General features: G+C 43.1%; 1 protein-coding gene across 1 annotated transcript in view; it reads right to left on the reverse strand.

The window, feature by feature from the left end:
• The window catches only part of CACHD1 (cache domain containing 1), a 216,680-nt gene that overhangs the window by 11,957 nt on the left and 186,632 nt on the right, over positions 1 to 18,091 (reverse strand). Inside the window, exons 14-23 of the mRNA XM_036257370.1 lie at positions 17,275 to 17,417; positions 16,428 to 16,609; positions 14,901 to 15,011; positions 9,086 to 9,208; positions 7,844 to 7,943; positions 7,639 to 7,755; positions 4,360 to 4,520; positions 3,931 to 4,017; positions 2,150 to 2,266; positions 868 to 1,019 (exon numbers count right to left, since the gene is read on the reverse strand). Of these exons, the coding sequence (XP_036113263.1) occupies positions 868 to 1,019; positions 2,150 to 2,266; positions 3,931 to 4,017; positions 4,360 to 4,520; positions 7,639 to 7,755; positions 7,844 to 7,943; positions 9,086 to 9,208; positions 14,901 to 15,011; positions 16,428 to 16,609; positions 17,275 to 17,417 (1,293 nt within the window). The remainder of the gene's footprint in view (positions 1 to 867; positions 1,020 to 2,149; positions 2,267 to 3,930; positions 4,018 to 4,359; positions 4,521 to 7,638; positions 7,756 to 7,843; positions 7,944 to 9,085; positions 9,209 to 14,900; positions 15,012 to 16,427; positions 16,610 to 17,274; positions 17,418 to 18,091) is intronic.

An 18,091-nucleotide genomic window follows, 5' to 3' on the forward strand; every position in this document is an offset into this window, starting at 1 on the left:
TTTCACGGAAATAAACGGCACCAGGTATAATAATACACCCTAAAAGGTCACATTTCAAAGCTTATGGGTTTCCTTTCAACACCATCTGCACGTTCAGACGGGAAACTGCAGGTGGGCACATGCAGTGACTTCTCAGAGCGGGGCCATGCCCACCACGTGCTCCCTGGGTCAGCAGTGACACGGGAGCTCAGTCCCCCCTCACACGGAGCTTTTCTTCTAGACGGGCTAACGCAGGGAGAGGTTCATAATCAGGTGTTAACTAGCAGCTTAAATATCTGCCTCACCCGCCAGCCAAGCTTCAGGCGTGTGTGCTCACTCGGTAAAGACCCTGGGAAAATCTCACAGCGGGACGCAGGTAGTGTTTTCGAGGTCTTGGGGCCTGATCCCAGAGGTTTTCTTCCCCACAGTGTCCCTGTTGCCCACCCTAAGCCACTCCAGGCCCTAAATAATGATTTGTAGCCACAAGACGTCGAGCTCTGCAGAAGCCGTGAGGGGCAGTTGCAGCAGGAAATGGACGTGCAGGGTCACTTGGCCCATCACGGGCCTCTGCTCCTGACAGCTGGGACTCACATTCGAGCAGACTCGAGGTCCAGCCACACGGAGATCAGGCCTGATAGTTCTCAGAACAAGCTTTGTGGGAACAAATTCCAGGCTTGCAAAATCTGGCAGATCCGACGGCTGTTCACTCGGCACAGATATCTAGCCAGCTTTGAAGGTCATTATCTGCCTGGGTTTTGTAACAAAAAGCTACTGGCACAGGGATCAGGGAAGTAGCGTAGAGAATTGTTTTAAGATGTCTGTCCTCATATAGAGACAGGAAAATCTGTATTCAACAATCCAATTATTATAGGTTCCCAACAAACATACCTATTGCTCCCATGTCATCCACGTAGGGACTTTTGGCGCCCACGATGCCCCCAAAGCATTCTTTCTGGGGCGCACAGTAGGACTTGTCCAGGTGCGTCTTTCCGTCGCTGTCCACCATGCACCATTCACAGTCCAGCACGCCAAAGCAGTCCCTGCGGAGAGACGAGGCTGAGGGCGCGGAAAGCCGAGCCGGGCAGGGAGCACCGTGGGCCGGGCACCCGGCAGCTCCTGAGCGGGCCCTTCCTGCCTGGTGCTGCAACTCCGCGAGCACTAGTTTCCTGTGCTCATAAAATGAGAACAGCACGAATCTGCCAGGGGACAGCTGCTTTATGTCCCTCAACGACTTGGGGCTGAGGGAAATGAAACTGCTCTCTGTGAACCCAACCGTGAAATCCACACAGCATGGATGAGTGCAGGATTATTCGAAACCCTCTTCAAAGACCAAATGGCCCCAAGGTTTCTTAGACTTTGGCCTAACATCACCCAAGTGCATGGTCATTAAAAAAAGAAAAAAATATGGTCAAATAATTTTGGAAAATGTGCGTAAGTGAAACAGATTTTCTTACTGTCAATCTCTTAGAGCTGTTAAGAAGTGTACTGAGACTCCCTGAGAGAGTAGATACAGTGTTTCTCAAGCCTAATTGGCTTTGGCTTACTTTATAATATCTCAGTTTATCTGATGCCCTACACCAAAAGTAGAACTAGCCACCCTTTCTGCCCACTGACTGTTTCATCAAATGGTAACCTGCAGCTATATCTATAATAAACGAGTCACCCCTTTAGGTTACCACAGCCACTATGCCCATAAGGGCTGGTCCCAAACACCCTAGGGAGCAGGCGACATGTAGTGTTCAGGTCTCACAACTACCAGGAAGCACACTGCTTTCTAAGAAAGAAAATGGTCAGCGTCAGTGTGGCCCACACAGAGCCTTGACTGCTGGGTTCTGGTTCTGCAGCCCAGGAGTTCCTGCCCCTCACCCTGGCTTCTTCATGCCATGCCCCCGCACCCTTTATTTTTACAGTTTATCTCCAGAATAACTTTCCCACTCATTTGTAACATGCGGTACAAATGCCAAGTAGCTGTAACAAGTGAAAACTGGAGGAGCTTAGTTACGGCCCTCATTTCAGATCTGAAAAAATAGATGTTACTTTTTAAAACATCAAGTTTGGGAATGATAGACATCAGCTGGAAAAGCTCAGTGAGGCTGGTGGTCACTCTTCTTGACTCGATTCTGCTCCGAGACCATCGCGCTGATGTAAATGAGCCCGGGACACTGCTCACCCGCTCTCCATCCTCTGGCTGCACCTGCTGTTGACACACTGGTGAAGAGCGTCCTGCAGGCCGGGGTCGGTGGCTGTGTATGTCACCGGCTCCTGGTGAACCTCGCAGCTGGGGTTTCTATTCAGGAGCAAGTCTGGGGGTTAGGACCAGGTACATGCCAAGCTCATCATGCCCCCGGCCCCCACGGTGTCAGGCAGACCTGGGTTTGAATCCCGACTCTGCCACTGAGCTATATAAAATCATAGGCCAATCACTTCACTATTCTGAGCTTCAATTTGTTCATCTTCGTGTGCAAAAGAAATATCAAAAAAATGAGGAAATCGGAAATAGTCAACAAAATAGGAATATATACAATCAAAAGTGGTTATCTCCCCTCACCATTTGAAATCGTCCTTTTCAGAGGTAACCACTGTTAACAGCTTAATGGTTTTTTTTTTTTAAAGACATTTTTTCTATGCCTAAATAAGTATATACAGTTGACCCTTGAACAACATAGGTTTCAACTATGCAGGTCTGCTTATACTCAAAATTTTTTCAGTAAATACCTGTCTTGTTTTTTTTTTTTTTATCTTCATCCGAGGACATTTTTGCATTTATCTTCAGATAGAGAGGGAGGGAGAGAGGGAGGAAGAGAGAGAGAGAAACATCAATGTGAGAGAGACACATCGAGTGGTCACTGCTCACATGACCCCAACTGGGGCCGGGGACAAACTGCAACTTAGTGGGAACCGGATACCTGCCCTTAGTGGGAACCGAACCCGCGACTCTCCGATCTGTGCTCTAACTGCTGAGCCAAACTGGCCAGGGCCTGTCTTGTTTTTGTTCTGCGGATGGCAGTCCGCAGAGGCAGAGGGCTGCCTCTATGCACTGTTTTATGCCATTTTATATAGTGGACGTGAGCGTCACCGGGTTTTGATATCCATGGGGGGTCTTGGAACCAGTCTCCTACATATGCTGAGGACCAACTAAGTTTTGGGGAAGTCAAAAGTTAGACAGTTTTTCATCTGGCCTGTGTGGCTCAGTGGTTGAGGGTCAACCCATGCACCAAGAGGTCGCCGGTTTGATTCTCAGTCAGGGCACATGCCCAGGTTGTGGGCCCAATCCCCAGTGGGGGGCATGCAGGAGGCAGCCAATCGATGTTCTCTCTCATTGATGTTTCTATCTCTCTCTCCCTATCCCTTCCTCTCTCTCTAAAATCAATAAAAGAAAAAAAAAGTTACACAGTTTTTCAACTATGTGTGTGTGTGTGTGTGGGGGGGGTTGCTGCCCCAGGCCACGCTTTATTCGAGGGTCAACTGTACTAATATGCATACACGCAACATTCTTTCTTTTAAGTTCTAGAGAAGAGACTTATCATACTTTATTTAACTGGCCTTAAAATATGTCACTAATATAAATAATGCCATGTTATGTATGAGCATGTGTGTTTATGAAAGATACATATACATTTACCACAGGGTTAATTTGAAAACTAAGTGACTTAATGTGCATAAAATAACCAACACATGTGGGCACTCAGTGAATGCTTGTAACAGTCTCATATTTTCTGTGTATAGCACATATATTATTAATTCTTTCACAGCGTTTAAATTTTAACCTGGAAGTGGGCTTCTTAATTTTAAGGCACTATGTAGCTTGTAATCTGGCTCACTGAACAGTCACATCAGCAGAATAAATCAGCTTATGCCCCAACTCAAAACAAATCTATAAACAAGACTCAAAGTATATATATTCATTGTGTGTGTGTTTGTGTGTGTGTAATTATTACTATTATTTTTTACCGGTTTTCTGCATTGGTGAGGTTGCCAGTACACTCGTTGACCTCTAGAGGGCACTCACAGGGACATTCACATTCATTTTGTTCCATTCTGAAAAGCAAAAAGAAAGTTACTATGCAGAGAGTCAATGACCAATTATATATTGTACACATACCAAGGGAAGCAAAAGAAAGAAAATGGTAGTTAAAATGGGTAGAAAACAAGAAATTATGACCAAAAGTTTAAATCCACAAGTGGCCTCAATCCACTGTTCTTTGGATAAAAATGCTGCAAACACAGCTCTAAAAATGCTTCTGTACCCAGGACTTCCCTTTCCCCAGGACGCACCCAGCACTTTCTGCTGGTTTTGCAGATGCCACTTGAGGATGACTGGCATAAATTAAAATATTCGACAGTATGGTAAACAGAGAATCTGACCTACAGCATTCTTACCGGTGACAGTTGAGACAGAGCCGGTCCACCATGCTACACGCACAGAAGGCGAGAGAGTCGCACGTTTCATTGACAATGCCGACAAACGCGTTGGTGCCTGGGATCCTCGCCAGTCTGTACTTAGAACAGTGGCTGCCATGCACAAGGTTTGTCAAGTCCCCCTGCAGACAACCAAAGTGTCAAAGGTGACAGACAACAATGCAAAGGCTGAGCCCTACCATGGTGAAAACAACCCTTTGATCAGCTGCTGAGAATAACGTACAATAAAACTTTATTTCTGATGACAGAGTAGTACATAGTCACTGTTACAAATATCCGAAGATAAAAATTATTTATAGTCCCATCATAGATAATGCTCATTGAACAGTCATGTATTTAACACTAATTCTTTTATCTACGCTTATCAAAATAAAATTTTAAGCTGTTTTTGAAATCTGTTCTTTCCTTTTTAACTCATAATAATATATCATAAAATGAAAATAAACGCAAGAAGCAATGAAAGACAACTTTCCAGTAAGGAATAGTTCAAAATTTATTCAAAAGCAAATCTAAACAACCAGAAGACATGCATTTGCCTCCCGCTTTGATAACAAACACCTGTTCTTTAAGAATAATAAAATTATTTTAAAACCAAAGCCCCTTTAAGAGGCCAGTACTCTGCTTCCAGAATATTTAAACACTCCAAGCAAAGCAAGCACCCTTTTCTTCATTCTGTAAGGAGAAAATGTGATAGCCAGTTTCTTGAGTTGTCAAATTTGTCACCACATTAGAAAATCAAAGATTCAAAGGCGGCATTGAGTGTGGTCATTTTTTCCTCCATCATGTCATATGTACTAGGTCAATTATTTCAACGCATACTTGTGTCTTTGCCAGAATCCCCCATGGGGCAGGGTGACCGTAACCCTAACTCTGAGAATCACGGCCTTGAACGGGTTCGCAGAGGTCTGGATGGGTTTCCCACTGCCGGGGAAATGCCCGCATCTACAATCTAAGCGATACTACAAGGCTTTGCAGCCTGTGAGCGCCAGTCCGCAGAAATGCTCCAATTCCATTTTGGAGTAACTTCCGCCACTAAGAAATTATTCTAATTGATCTCCCATTTGACCCAGTGATCCCACTTCTAGGAATATACCCTACGAAGCATAAAACACCAATCAGAAAGAATATATGTACCCCCATGTTTGTAGCAGCACTATTTACAATCGCTAAGATCTGGAAACAGCCCAAGTGCCCATCAGTAGACGAATGGATTAAAAAGCTGTGGTACATATACACAATGGAGTACTACGCAGCGGTAAGAAAGAAAGATCTCTTATCCTTTGAGACTACATGAGGGACCTGGAAAGTATCATCCTAAGTGAAACAAGCCAAACAGAGAAAGACAAATTTCATATGATCTCACTGATTTGTGGAATATAATGAACATAACAGTTTGAGGACAATCCCCTAAGGAGTGGGGAGGTGAGAGAGGGATGAACCACAGAACTTATATGCATGTATGCATGAACAGTGGACATGGACAACAATCTGGGGAAGGGACAGGGAGGGAAGGGGGAGGGGGGAATCAGTGGGGGAAAAAAGGAGAATCATTTGTAACAAAAATTAATCAATAAAAAAAAAAAGAAATTATTCTAATTCATACAGGAGTTGCCAAAAGTAGGTTTACAGTGGTAAGTATGTGAAACAGAGTTTATTCTTGTACTATTATTTATTAATTATTGTATTACTTTCCATATGAACAACTGTAAACCTATTTTTGCCCACCCCTGTATTTCACTAAAATTTGCCTTTCTGAAAAAATTTCTGCTGGAGTATCCTGGCGTTGTTGCAGGGAATCACTGTACGAATGATGGTAGATACAGAGTAATTCAGACTTTCATATGACAACCTTACCTGGCGGCCTCCCTCCATTACACTCGAGTGTGTCAATGCCCCTTTAAAAAGTACACTCAGAGTGATACAGGGTCTGAAAAGCGTAACTGACTCTCCTTGTTTTGAACACACTATCCTTTTTATATATTTATTTTTACAATTCTTCTGTTCCTCCAGACAATTGTTTTTGCAATTGCTTTTACTATTATGTTTAGGATTTTCATTTAACCTACCATATCTTTAAAATTAATTTTTACTGATACATTTAGTAACATATCTTTTTGTTGTTGTTAATCTTCACCTGAGGATATTTTCCCACTGATTTTCTAGAGCGGAAGAGAGGGAGAGATAGGGAAACACTGATGTGAGAGACACACTTGGATTAGTTGCCTCCCACACGACCCTAATGGGGACCAGGGATCGAACCTCCAACCCTTCAGTCTGCAAGGTGTCACTCTAACTACTGAGTCAAACTGGCGAGAGCACAGATATCTATTTTAAATAAAAAAGCTTACTTCTTTTTAACAACATGTTGTTTTGAATGTTGGTTGTGCTATGTCCTGTTTTAGTAATCTTCCAGCTAGGATTACTTACAAATTAGTAAGAAAATCCTTAAGATCTTGAACCGTGTCCAGGTACATCTGCAGTACCTGAACTCATCAGGAGTATTCTCAGCTAAGAGAGAGAAAGGGCCGCTGGGCGATGCACATGGGGACTCCCATTTACAGGGTGGAGGACCAGACGGACCTAGGCTGGCTTTAGGAATCTCAGGAGACTGGGGGATCTCTAGAAGACAGGAAGAGAGAAACACCGGCCACTCACATTCCCACAGGAGGGCGGAACAGACCGCAGCAGACATTTTGCACCTTCAAGCAAACAAAACCAGAACAAAATACCAGGTGTGAGAACTTAAAACAGTCACTTCTCTGCTCTGGGCTTTATATTTATAGTCCACCACTGTCACACTGGGGAGCTGGACTAAGGTCCTGTCCTGTCCTATCATTCTAGAATTCTAGTTCAATGAATCAGCCGAGAGTAAAGCGAACACTGACATCATTCTACTTTCTTTATTATTTATTTATTTATTTTTTATCCTCACCCGAGGACAATTTTTTTTCATTTTTTGTTCAGATAGAGTGGGAGAGAGAGAGAGAGAGAGAGAGAGAGAGAGAGAGAGAGAGAGAAATATCAACGTGAAAGGGACGCATCGAGTGGCTGCCACCCGCACGACCCAATCAGGGCCGGGGACAAACTGCAACCAAGGTACGTGTCCTTAGCGGGAACCGAACCCGGGTCTCTCTGGACCACAGGCCGACGCTCTAACTGCTGAGCCAAACCGGCCAGGGCTCATTCTACTTTCTATTCCATAGTGGGAAGGGATATGAGAGTGTGAAGGCATCAACTTACCACGAGGCTGGTGTTGAATTTATAAAACCTCTGGACTGTCCTGTCACTGAAGCTGTTGCACAGGTTTTTCTTGACAAAGTTGGGGTGGTTCAGGATATCGTTTGCTACCAAGGGCTCCTAACAAGGCCAAGCAGAAGACATATGTCACGTCATTAATGAGCTACAGGATGTTGGAGAGTTGAGCTACCAGCTTTGCAACAAATACCTTGTGGGTTATGTGCTGTTGTTCCACAGGTGCATGTCCTTTGGGGTCAATGAGGGTTGGATGTGCCACCAGATAGCCCCTGTCCTCCATTATGAAACACCTGCACAGAAATAAGCGACAACACTCAGTCCCTGGGGCTGTTTTTCTGTGCTTCTAGAGAGCATTGATCTTGCTAGCCCTAAAACAAACTGCATCGATCTCAGGTTCTCAATAAATATTCACTGATAAAGTGAAGGATGACGGGCTGTCAGGTAGACAGACACATTATTCCTGAGGTGGTGGATCACCTGGTAGACAGTTTCAGGTGAGAGAGTGACACCTGCTTCTAAAGTCACCTAATCAGTTCATACAGAAGGTGACCACCCAGTCCAAATAAGATGGCCTCGAAGGCTGTTGGCAAGGATGTATAAAGCAAAAAGCAAATTCTTTATTTTGAGAGGGGAGATTCTGAAAAGCGTGGCCTTGAATATTTGTAGGCATCTACTTTAAGTGAACCATACAATTGCTCCTTTTGATGATAAACATACACAAAATATGACATTCGGGGACATACACAAATATGTTTGATGGAAATACGAAATAAGTAAAGCCAGAATGCTCTAATCAAGACTACATTCTGCTCTATTGTCCTCTGCGTTCTTCAGCACGATTTGCCACGAACCCTGTATTTCCCCATTAAGGGCCAATGTGAAATCTAGCAGTGATAGAAAGCATGGGCCATGAGACTGAAATGAGAAAGCTATTTTTAAAAGCGGCCTGCATTAAATCAAGGGAATGCCCTTGCTTTGATCAGACACGTTCTTTTGAAATTCAGGCGGCAAAGACTTTGAGTTCCGTGAGCCTTTCTGGGGAAATGTGAACGGAACAATCTAAACGTCTGAGACATCTCACGAGGACTCTGGTTTCATTACTAAGTCAACATCAAAAGTACTACCCAAGAGTACCCTCTGGTCTTTCTAGCACCCAAAGTATAGGAGATTAAAGAATTAAGAGCTTCCAGGGGATCCTGTGCCACAGTTACATTCCTTGTTATGAGCCAAGTCTGTCTTAGAGATCATAACTGGCAAGTGTCTTAGGGAAAAGCCCACTAAAACAAAATCCTTCTCAATAGAACACCCAGACCCCAGACTCAGTTTCTGGTCCCAGCCATGACAATGTAGTTGCCATTCAAGTAGAGACACCTGCTCTCATTTCCCTTGTATCTTGCAGCTAGAAAGGAAATGGGGTCCCTGAAGGGCTCACCTTATCTTGTTGCCACCATCTTGGTTACAAACTGGTAGTAAGTCCATCAGAACCTTGTAGAAGTATCGAAGCGTGAAGTCAATGCCCATCACGGCCACGGTATGCCCAGAAGACATCTGTGTACTGCAAGTGAAAAAGATCAAAGAGAAGAGGCGTGTGTATTTGAAGGTAGAAGCCACGTTCAATCGGAAGGACATTGTACGGTATCACAAATACATGCCTACTCTTCCTCCGCACTTTCCACCCCTAAAACGATCGGCTAAATGACTGAGCTGGCATAACATGGAGATGTGATGAGAGGACAATTTAAAACTAAAAGTAGAACTTTCTAAAATAAGACCAGCTCAAATGATGGGCAGCTGTGGAACACGGCTAGTCCTGACTATAGATGTTTAGACAGTGATTGGCTTCCTCTTTGGAAAGAATACGGGAGTGGGAAGGAAATGCGCATCCGGTGAGAGGTTGGATGTATGGCTACTGTGGTTTCTTACAACAAGGAACCTTTAGACAAGGAACCTGCATGACCCCCTTATTTCCTTCATTTTGTAGGCAGGGAAACAGATCTTCTGAAGGTTAACTGACGAGTGTAAGATCACAAGAAAACTTAGTAAAAACAAGGTCTAGTTTTCTTTCTATAATGCTAACGTTGGCTCCACCCAAAACACAGCTCATATTTTAGAACAAGAATCTCCTGATTCATAGGCTAGTTCTTTCACCATTCTAAGATGCTCCTCTCAAAAACGAGCGCCCCAGGGAAGGTCAAGTTGGGCAGAACAACACGGTGCTTCTCCTTCAGCTCTGTAATCAAGCAGGTCTGGGATCAAATCCTGGCCTCACTGAGTTCTATTTATGTGGCTCCTGGGATGATACTTAACCTTTCAAAGTTTCATTTTTCTCATCAGAATATGGAGATAATAATAGTCTCTACTTTATAAAGCTGTTATTGGGATTAAATAAGGTAGCATGTTCATAGTGCTGAGCAAGCTGCCAAACATATCAAAATCACCCAATAAGGTGTTTTAGGAAAAGTTATTCCAAAGGAAGCTGAACAGGGCTTACTGCTCTGTTGTAGACAGACAGTGAACTCATTCTTTCAGAGAAATTGCTAGATACATCAGAAGCATGGACTTCTCATTTAGAACCTAGGTTTTTTTTCATCTATGTTCATGAACAGTTGAAAGGCCTTGGCTGTTTGGCCACTTTTGTGGCTGAGAATTTTCTTTTCCTTTCTCTTTTTTGAAGAGAGAAAAGGGCCTGGCCAGTGTGGCTCAGTGGTTTAGAGTCGACCCATGAACCAAGAGGTCACGGTTCAATTCCCAGTCAGGGCACACGCCCAGGTTGTGGGCCAAACCCCCAGTGGGGGGCATGCGACAGGCGGCCAATCAATGTTCTCTCTCATCAATGTTTCTATCTCTCCCTCTCCCTTCCTCTCTCTCTCAAATCAATAAAGATAAAAAAATTTTTAAAAAAAGGTATTGAAGAGAGAAAAGGGAGGAAATTGTATTCATTTTCCCCCAAGGAAAAGAAAAGGACCCCTGCACTGACTGGCAATACAAGGCTGGGCAGGAGAGTGAGTTGCTCTTTTTGGGGGGCTTTTGGGAGTAAAGGGCAATTGGGGCTGGGAGGAGATTGTGTTTGAAGTCAAACAGGTGTGGCTGGGATTTTCGAGGTTCACCCAACATGGCTTTTTCCAATAGCCCATTAATTACCATCATCCACCCAACTGATTTCTTTATAAGAAAATGGCAGTCATTGACATAAACCTTAAAAATATTAATTGGAAAGATCAGAAAGAACTTCTCAAAGTAAAATCCTCTTTTGGAAAATCAGAATTTGGGAGTGAAGTTAGTCTTGCAATGTAGACAACTGACCCCTATTGGTTATTGTCAGCATTGATACTAACTTATATCACCCCAAACCCGATCCCCATTCCACACCCTTCCCCAAAATAACCACTCGAAAACGGACTGTGACCCATAATGACACTTCTATCAGAGTTTTGCACGGGGTGGGGGAGGATTGCGTGGCATTATCTTCGAGGAGCTACTGTCTCAATAAAAGCCCCATTGTTATTGACTTAACTTAAATTCCACCATGGAAGAAACTCATGACTTATTTACCTTATGTGGGATTTGTGCTTAGTAGCAAATGTTCTGCTGAAATATCAGTCAAAAGGAGTTTAAACCTCTTTTGGTTGTCCAGGAAAGAGTGATTTAGTCATCATTACGATGATAGTAACAGCTTCCATTTACTGAATATTCACAATTTATAGGCACTCTGGTAGGCATTTGAATTATATCATTTCAATGATTTCTTTTTTTTTTTATCCTCACCCGAGGATATTTTTCCATTTTTTGTACAGATAGAGTGGGAGGGAGAGAGAGGAAGAGAGAGAGAGAGAGAAACATCGACACATCTAGTGGCTGCCACCCGCACGACCAACCAGGGCCGGGGACAAACTGCAACCGAGGTACATGCCCTTAGCGGGAACCGAACCCGGGTCTCTCCGGACCGCAGGCCGACGCTGTAAACGCTGAGCCAAACCGGCCAGGGCTCATTTCAATGATTTCTTCACAGAAAACTTATGAGGCATTATCATTTCTAGAAAACTGATTAAGTATTTGGCCAAAGTCACACGCTGTGGAACTAGGGGAAGCAGGAATTTAAACTCAGTCTTCAACTCCGAAGTATATAACGCTCCTAACCACTAGGTTACACTGCCTCCTAAGAGTTTCTGAGCAATTTTACATGATTTGTTTAATTTCCTGCAAAGATGTCAGAAAAGAATTATAGTTCCTATTTAAAAAAAAAAAAATTAGGTTTAGAATGGTTAAAGACTTAAAAAAGATTGATTAACTTCTATTTCTGGTATAAATCCCAGTATGGAAATCTGGCTCTTTCTATAACACTTCAGCTGTCTCAGTAAAAAATACAACTCAGGCTTTTTGGGACAAGTTAAGATGACATCCTCTGTTTGACTGTCATCTACTCCAATATGATCAACATGCGGAAGTAAAAGCATGCATATTATTGCCCACGTGAGTCTAACATTCATATTTTACTCGCATTTCAGAAACATACAGTTACCATAGCAACTCACAACGATTACTGTAGAAAAATCAAAACAAGCCTACATTTCTAAGTACAACAGATCGTGCTGCTTGTGAGATTTTTCTCTGCCAAAGTCTCATCTGACCAGTCCCTTAATCACTGGCTGCACTTTATCATCTTTATCAGCATTATCCACACCTCGAGTCTCAGGTCGCCCACAATGCTTGTGGAAGAATCACAGCACCGTTACTAAGAGTAATTGATAAGTAAGCACTGAGTCAGAAAAGCTCCTCCCCAGCCTATCGGCAAACCACTTCCATAAACCAGGGGGGATGAGAATGCTTCCTGATAAGTTGAACATTAGCTTCGGTTCTCTCTTCTGACCTATTAACATGCCAGGAATTTAAGGCATGAGTTGAATGATAATAAAACAACTGTTGTTTATTTGGGACTCGATACTGTCAAGTTCAGTGCTAAGAATTTTACATGCACCATCTCTAATTCTCATACCACTCAACATGGGCATTGTTATCTTTGTTGTGGCTATGAGGCCAGGAAGTCATGGAACATAGTAAGTATTTAACATTTACTGAGCCCTTACCATGTGCAAGGCACTATTCTCAGAGCTTCACATATATTATTTAATGTAATCATTAAATAACCATTTCAGATAGACCCTAGCATCCCTCTTTCATAGGTGAGAAAACCAAGGCAAAAAGAACCTTGTTTACAGTCATACAAACAGTAAATGGCAAACCAACTTCTTCAGAGTAGAATCACATTTGAGGAGGAGGCTAGGTTCTCAAGCTGGCATACAAGGGCCAAATTCACTAGCAATTATTTGAAAAAACTACCTTTGCAGAGAGCCCCTCTACCAATCACATCCATTAAAGCTACAGCTGTTTTGATTGAGAACCAGAAGCGGTGGTTGACTTGTATCCCAAACTGTGTTGAATGAAAAATACATGGCTTTAAATAATAAAAGCCTGCTCAGCTAAGAAAAATGTTCAAACGATCAAACTCCTAAGACTGTACATGGGCTAAGGCAAGAGCAGGTGCTTATTCCTGGAATACACTCTCACTGAGTGACTGGTGGACAGAATCCAGGCTTTAAATAGCCATTTAACTCCTGTTAAACTTAAATAACTAAACTTGTATAGGTTAAACACACTATAAAAGTTAATCAAATAAGGGGATGGAACCCAGGTATTTCTAACTTGAAAGCCCATCACATTTCCATCATGCTTCGTTTGGACCAACACCATAAATATTTATAAATAAATTCAACGAACATCTTTCCACTCATTCAAATTCCAACAAAAACACATATGTGTGTATGAGTGTGTGTGTGTGTGTGTGTGTATGCATTAAAATCTGCACCTTCCTGTGGCAACCCCACAACAAAGAGAATACTGTATTGAAGGTAGAAGGAAGTTAACGGATCTGGACAATGAATGGCCAGGTGGGTGAAGCCTGGTGGAACTCCAGAGACTAAGAAAGAAACATACAGGTCGTTGTTTTCAACCTGCCTCCCAATCATATCTTTAAGAGCCCATTCCACTGTCATCACAGACTAAGGTGACTGCTGTCCCCTCAAAGAAACCACCTTTGTTATTTTTTCTCAACTGATTAGTGTAGGAGAGACGGCAAGTCTTGCTGCTCAGACAATAGTAGGTGTATGCCTGGCAGAGGTCTGTTCATGAGAACATCGAAAGAATCTGTTCTAAATCAGAGTTTCCTTGTTTACATATGAAATATATTATGGGAGAAGCTGACAGAGTCAAACGACAGTGCCCTGCATAGGAATCAACACCTGGCTGGCGGCAGGGCCCTGCCTTCCATGGAGACACAGGTCACAATTGAAATGCCACACGGTACTGCTTCCAAATCCTTACTCCCAATGAACCTGCCTTAGAAGAATTCGACTGAATGTCAATCACTTGACATTATATGATATAATGAGTGCCCGTGAAAAGCATAAATTTAAGCAAGAAAATCTGTCTCCCTTACATTTTAAGGTATCATTACAGGTACTAGTCAAAATATGGACTTTTCTTAGTTATTAAGGAAAAACAGCTATTTGTATAATGAAAGGATTAACACAGTTTAATGTGTTCAACTTGCCTCTCTCACTGACATTTGTAGCTTAAATACTGAAACTTCACAAGCAGGAAATATAAAGCACTCTAAATATATTTATAGTGATACTCACATTTTATAGCATTCCTCGAAAATCAATTTTTAAAATGCCTTTTTGCAGGATGTAGTGCAAGCACAAAATAAAAATAACAAACTCCTATATAATTCTTAAGAGTTAGACCCCAAACAAAAGGTAATAAATTTGATGTCATGATACATTTTTCCTGTCACTAAAAATGCTCCTGTCCTTCAGAAAACACTCTCTAGCAATGACAACTGTCAGGCTTTTACCACTATCTCTTTGATTGGTTTAAGACGGGCATTTCTACAAACGGCTCTAGTGAATCTAACATCTTCCTGATTCTTCTTCACAAGCATCACCATGGCTGCCAAGAACAGGGAAAGAGCTTTCATGACTCAACCACAGTAACCTTATGAGGCAGTATTATCCCCATTTTACAGACGGCGGGGGGAAGCACAGGGAATCCAAGATGACACGGCTAAGAAGATCTCAAACCTCAGCTTGCCTCCCTTCAGAGGTCATGCTTTTGCCATTATTCTATTTAAACTCTCAAAATACCCTTGCTATGTTCAAGAAATGACTAAAAACTAATTCAAGTATTACCTGGATGAATGAATTGTATGACTGATGGTAACCACATAGCCAGCTCCTCCAACATCTAAGTAAGGGCCAGTCAAAGAAATCAAGCCAGGATTAGCTACTGCGTGGAGATACCTAATGGAGACCAAAGAAAGTCATGTTATTTTAGGGTATGAACAATTCTGTCAATTTCAAAGGAAAGTGAGCTTTATGGGGGAGTGGGTGAAAAAGGTGAAGGGATTAAGAAGTACCAATCGGTAGTTATGAAACAGTCACAGGGATGTAAAGTGCAGCACAGGGAATATAGTCAATAGTATCGGAATAACTATGCATGGTGCCAGGTAGGTACTGGAAATATCAGGGAACACTTTGTAAGGTACATGACTGTCTAACCACTATGCTGTACACCTGAAACTAATACAAAATAATACTGAATGAAAACTGTAACTTTAAAAAATGTTTTAAAATGGTCAGAAAAAGCCCTGGCCGGTTTGGCTCAGCGGTTAGAGCGTCGGCCTGCGGTCAGAAGAGACCCGGGTTCGGTTCCCGCTAAGGGCACGTACCTTGGTTGCAGTTTGTCCCCCCGGCCCTGGTTGGGTTGTGCGGGTGGCAACCACTCGATGTGTTCCTTTCACATCGATGTTTCTCTCTCTCTTCCTCTCTCCCCCCTCCCACCCTTTCTGAACAAAAAGTGGAAAAATGTCCTCAGGTAAGGATAAAAAAAAAATGGTCAAAAAATATTCATTAGAAATAGTGCCTATGTTATACTAAAACTCAAAAGGGTTTCTATCTTTTATGTCTGACCTTAGCATCAACACAAGAGGTCAAGAAAATCTAAAATGCTCCTTTAAATAAGATACCAAACACTGAATATATATGAGCTTTTAATAAGATCTGTAGCGTAGATGTTTTAGAGGCTAAAATAAAAAGAAATGAATGAATACGAAGTACAAACAAACATAATTTGGCACATAAAAATGCACCCTGGGTTGGTAAGGGTGGAGGGACAGGCAATGAAAACCACAGCCGACTCATTAGTAACTTAGTTACCAAGCAGCACAAGACTAGAAATCTTGTTTTTATGCCCAAGTTGCTCCTGTGCTATACCATCTGACTAGTGTTTGCTTTTGAAAATCAGAATAAAAAGAAAGCCCAGAAGTAAAAAAAAAAAAATTTTATTCCTATTGATTGTCCACAGGTCATACGTGAGCTGTAATTTCATGCCCCAGGCATGTGCAGTGACATTAAGCACACAGAGACACACCGTGCATGAGGTAGGAATCAAGTGACCCACTAGGAATTCAAATGGCCGAGCATAAAGCATTTCGGTCTCAAAATTTCAATGGAGAGATAAAAACCCTGTACACAGAGGAAACCCACAAAGCTGTTGTTAATACTTAAAAAAAAAAAAACTATTCAAAAACATGTTTTCACTGCCATGAAAGTATTTTCTCTAATGTGACTGCCTGAAGTTGCTTTATAGTATGTACTTATCATGTCTCTCCAGGATTTGGGGGGGAACCTTGGATAAGGGAAGCCCCTAAAACTCACCATTGTCTCCTAGTGGGATCAAATGCTTTGTCCATGAGGGAACCAGGATAAATTCTGAGGACGCCATTGGGTGTTGCTATGTAACGGCGGACAATGTAAGTGTTCAGGCTGCTCATTTCCATTTGTGTCATCCATTCATCTGTGACGTGGCTGGTAGCCATTACTTCATTTCTGACAGAGAACTGGGAAACAAAGGCAGACACAGCAGGGGCCCCGTAAGACTCGCATGAGAAGAGTGGACGGCCCAAAGCTCTCTGGCAGAGAAGCCAAGCCCAATTACTTCTTAAAAATCTTTCCACGGCCAAACTGGGTGAAACAGAGCTTTCTGAAATACAGTCAGTGGGTGTGTGGATGTGACTTCCTCTGCTGTTCGTTCTAGTGCGCTTTCTGCGTTTGAGAGGCAAGATCCTACAGCGAAGGCTCTCTCTCTCTCTCTCTCTCTCTCTCTCTCTCTCACACACACACACACACACACACACACACACACACACACAGCCCAGTGAAATCTCTGCTCCTTAAACTTCTTCATATCTATCTCAGCAGACAGTATGGGCACTTGAACTCTTTCTCCTGGGAAAAAAGGAGTCTGGGAAAGTTTCACAGGTCTCTAAATCATACCCCCGACCTAGAAAAGCCCTCGTGCATCTAAGGCCTGAAAGAGATTCTTCATCTGCCTCCTGGGGCTTCTTAATCCATCAGAAGGGTCATCACCAACCAACTTCCTCGGGGCCACACTCTTTCTGGCTCTCCCTCCAGCTGAGAGGCACAGATCCAGAGCTGGGCTTCCCACTTCCAAGGCTGGCAGCCAGCACCCCCTCCCAGGCCCGGGCCCCACGCCAGCACTCACTTTGAGCCCCGGGTTGGCAATGAGGCGGGTGTTGTCGCTGAGGTAGGCTGTGTAGTGCTCCACCATGCGCTTTGTCTCGGGCTGGCTGAGGTGCTCATAGGGGGAGGAAAAGCTGCCAGCAGACAGCATGACGGTTGGACTTTCTGAAAGAGAGCAGACCAAGCAGGCCTGAGAACGCTGAGACTTCACACAGAAGCATCCCCAAGGCCCTGCCAATCTGCCCGCCACAGGGGCTTAGACTTCCATGAGGAAAGCAATGAACTAAAAAGGGGAAAAGCCACATTTTCTCCCTTCAGGATACTTGCAGTCATGAGGGAACCAGAACAGATACAAGTACAAACACATACAAGTGCCTGAAACGGCAAATGTTCAGAACACCTTAGACCTACACATCATATAGGGATTGAGGAGACAGCACATGACTGGGAGACAGACTGGGTTGAATCTGGGCCCCACCACTTCCTGGCTGCATTATGCTGGGCAAGTTGTAATATATGTGATGGTTTCATCATCTGCAAAAGGGGGGGGGGAGAATCACACCAACCTTATAGAGTTATGGTGAGAATCGTATCAGTTAATACACTATGTAAAGCAGATGAGCTCAATGTGCAGCACTAGGTGCTCTAAGTGTTAACTACCGTTGTTCACACAGGTGTTATGACCTAGGAAGAAGGAAGAATGGAATCCTGGAGTCCATGCAAAAATCAAGTGGAAAACATTATTCTCACAGACGGGGATTCTGTTGTGGGTCACTTTCTGTTGCTCATGGTGCCCTGTTTCCTGTGGCTCAGTTATCTGCAGCTGTGCCAGACATTGC

This window comes from Molossus molossus, unplaced genomic scaffold (assembly GCF_014108415.1).
Source record: "Molossus molossus isolate mMolMol1 unplaced genomic scaffold, mMolMol1.p scaffold_m16_p_12, whole genome shotgun sequence".
NCBI classification, from domain to species: Eukaryota; Metazoa; Chordata; class Mammalia; order Chiroptera; family Molossidae; genus Molossus; species Molossus molossus.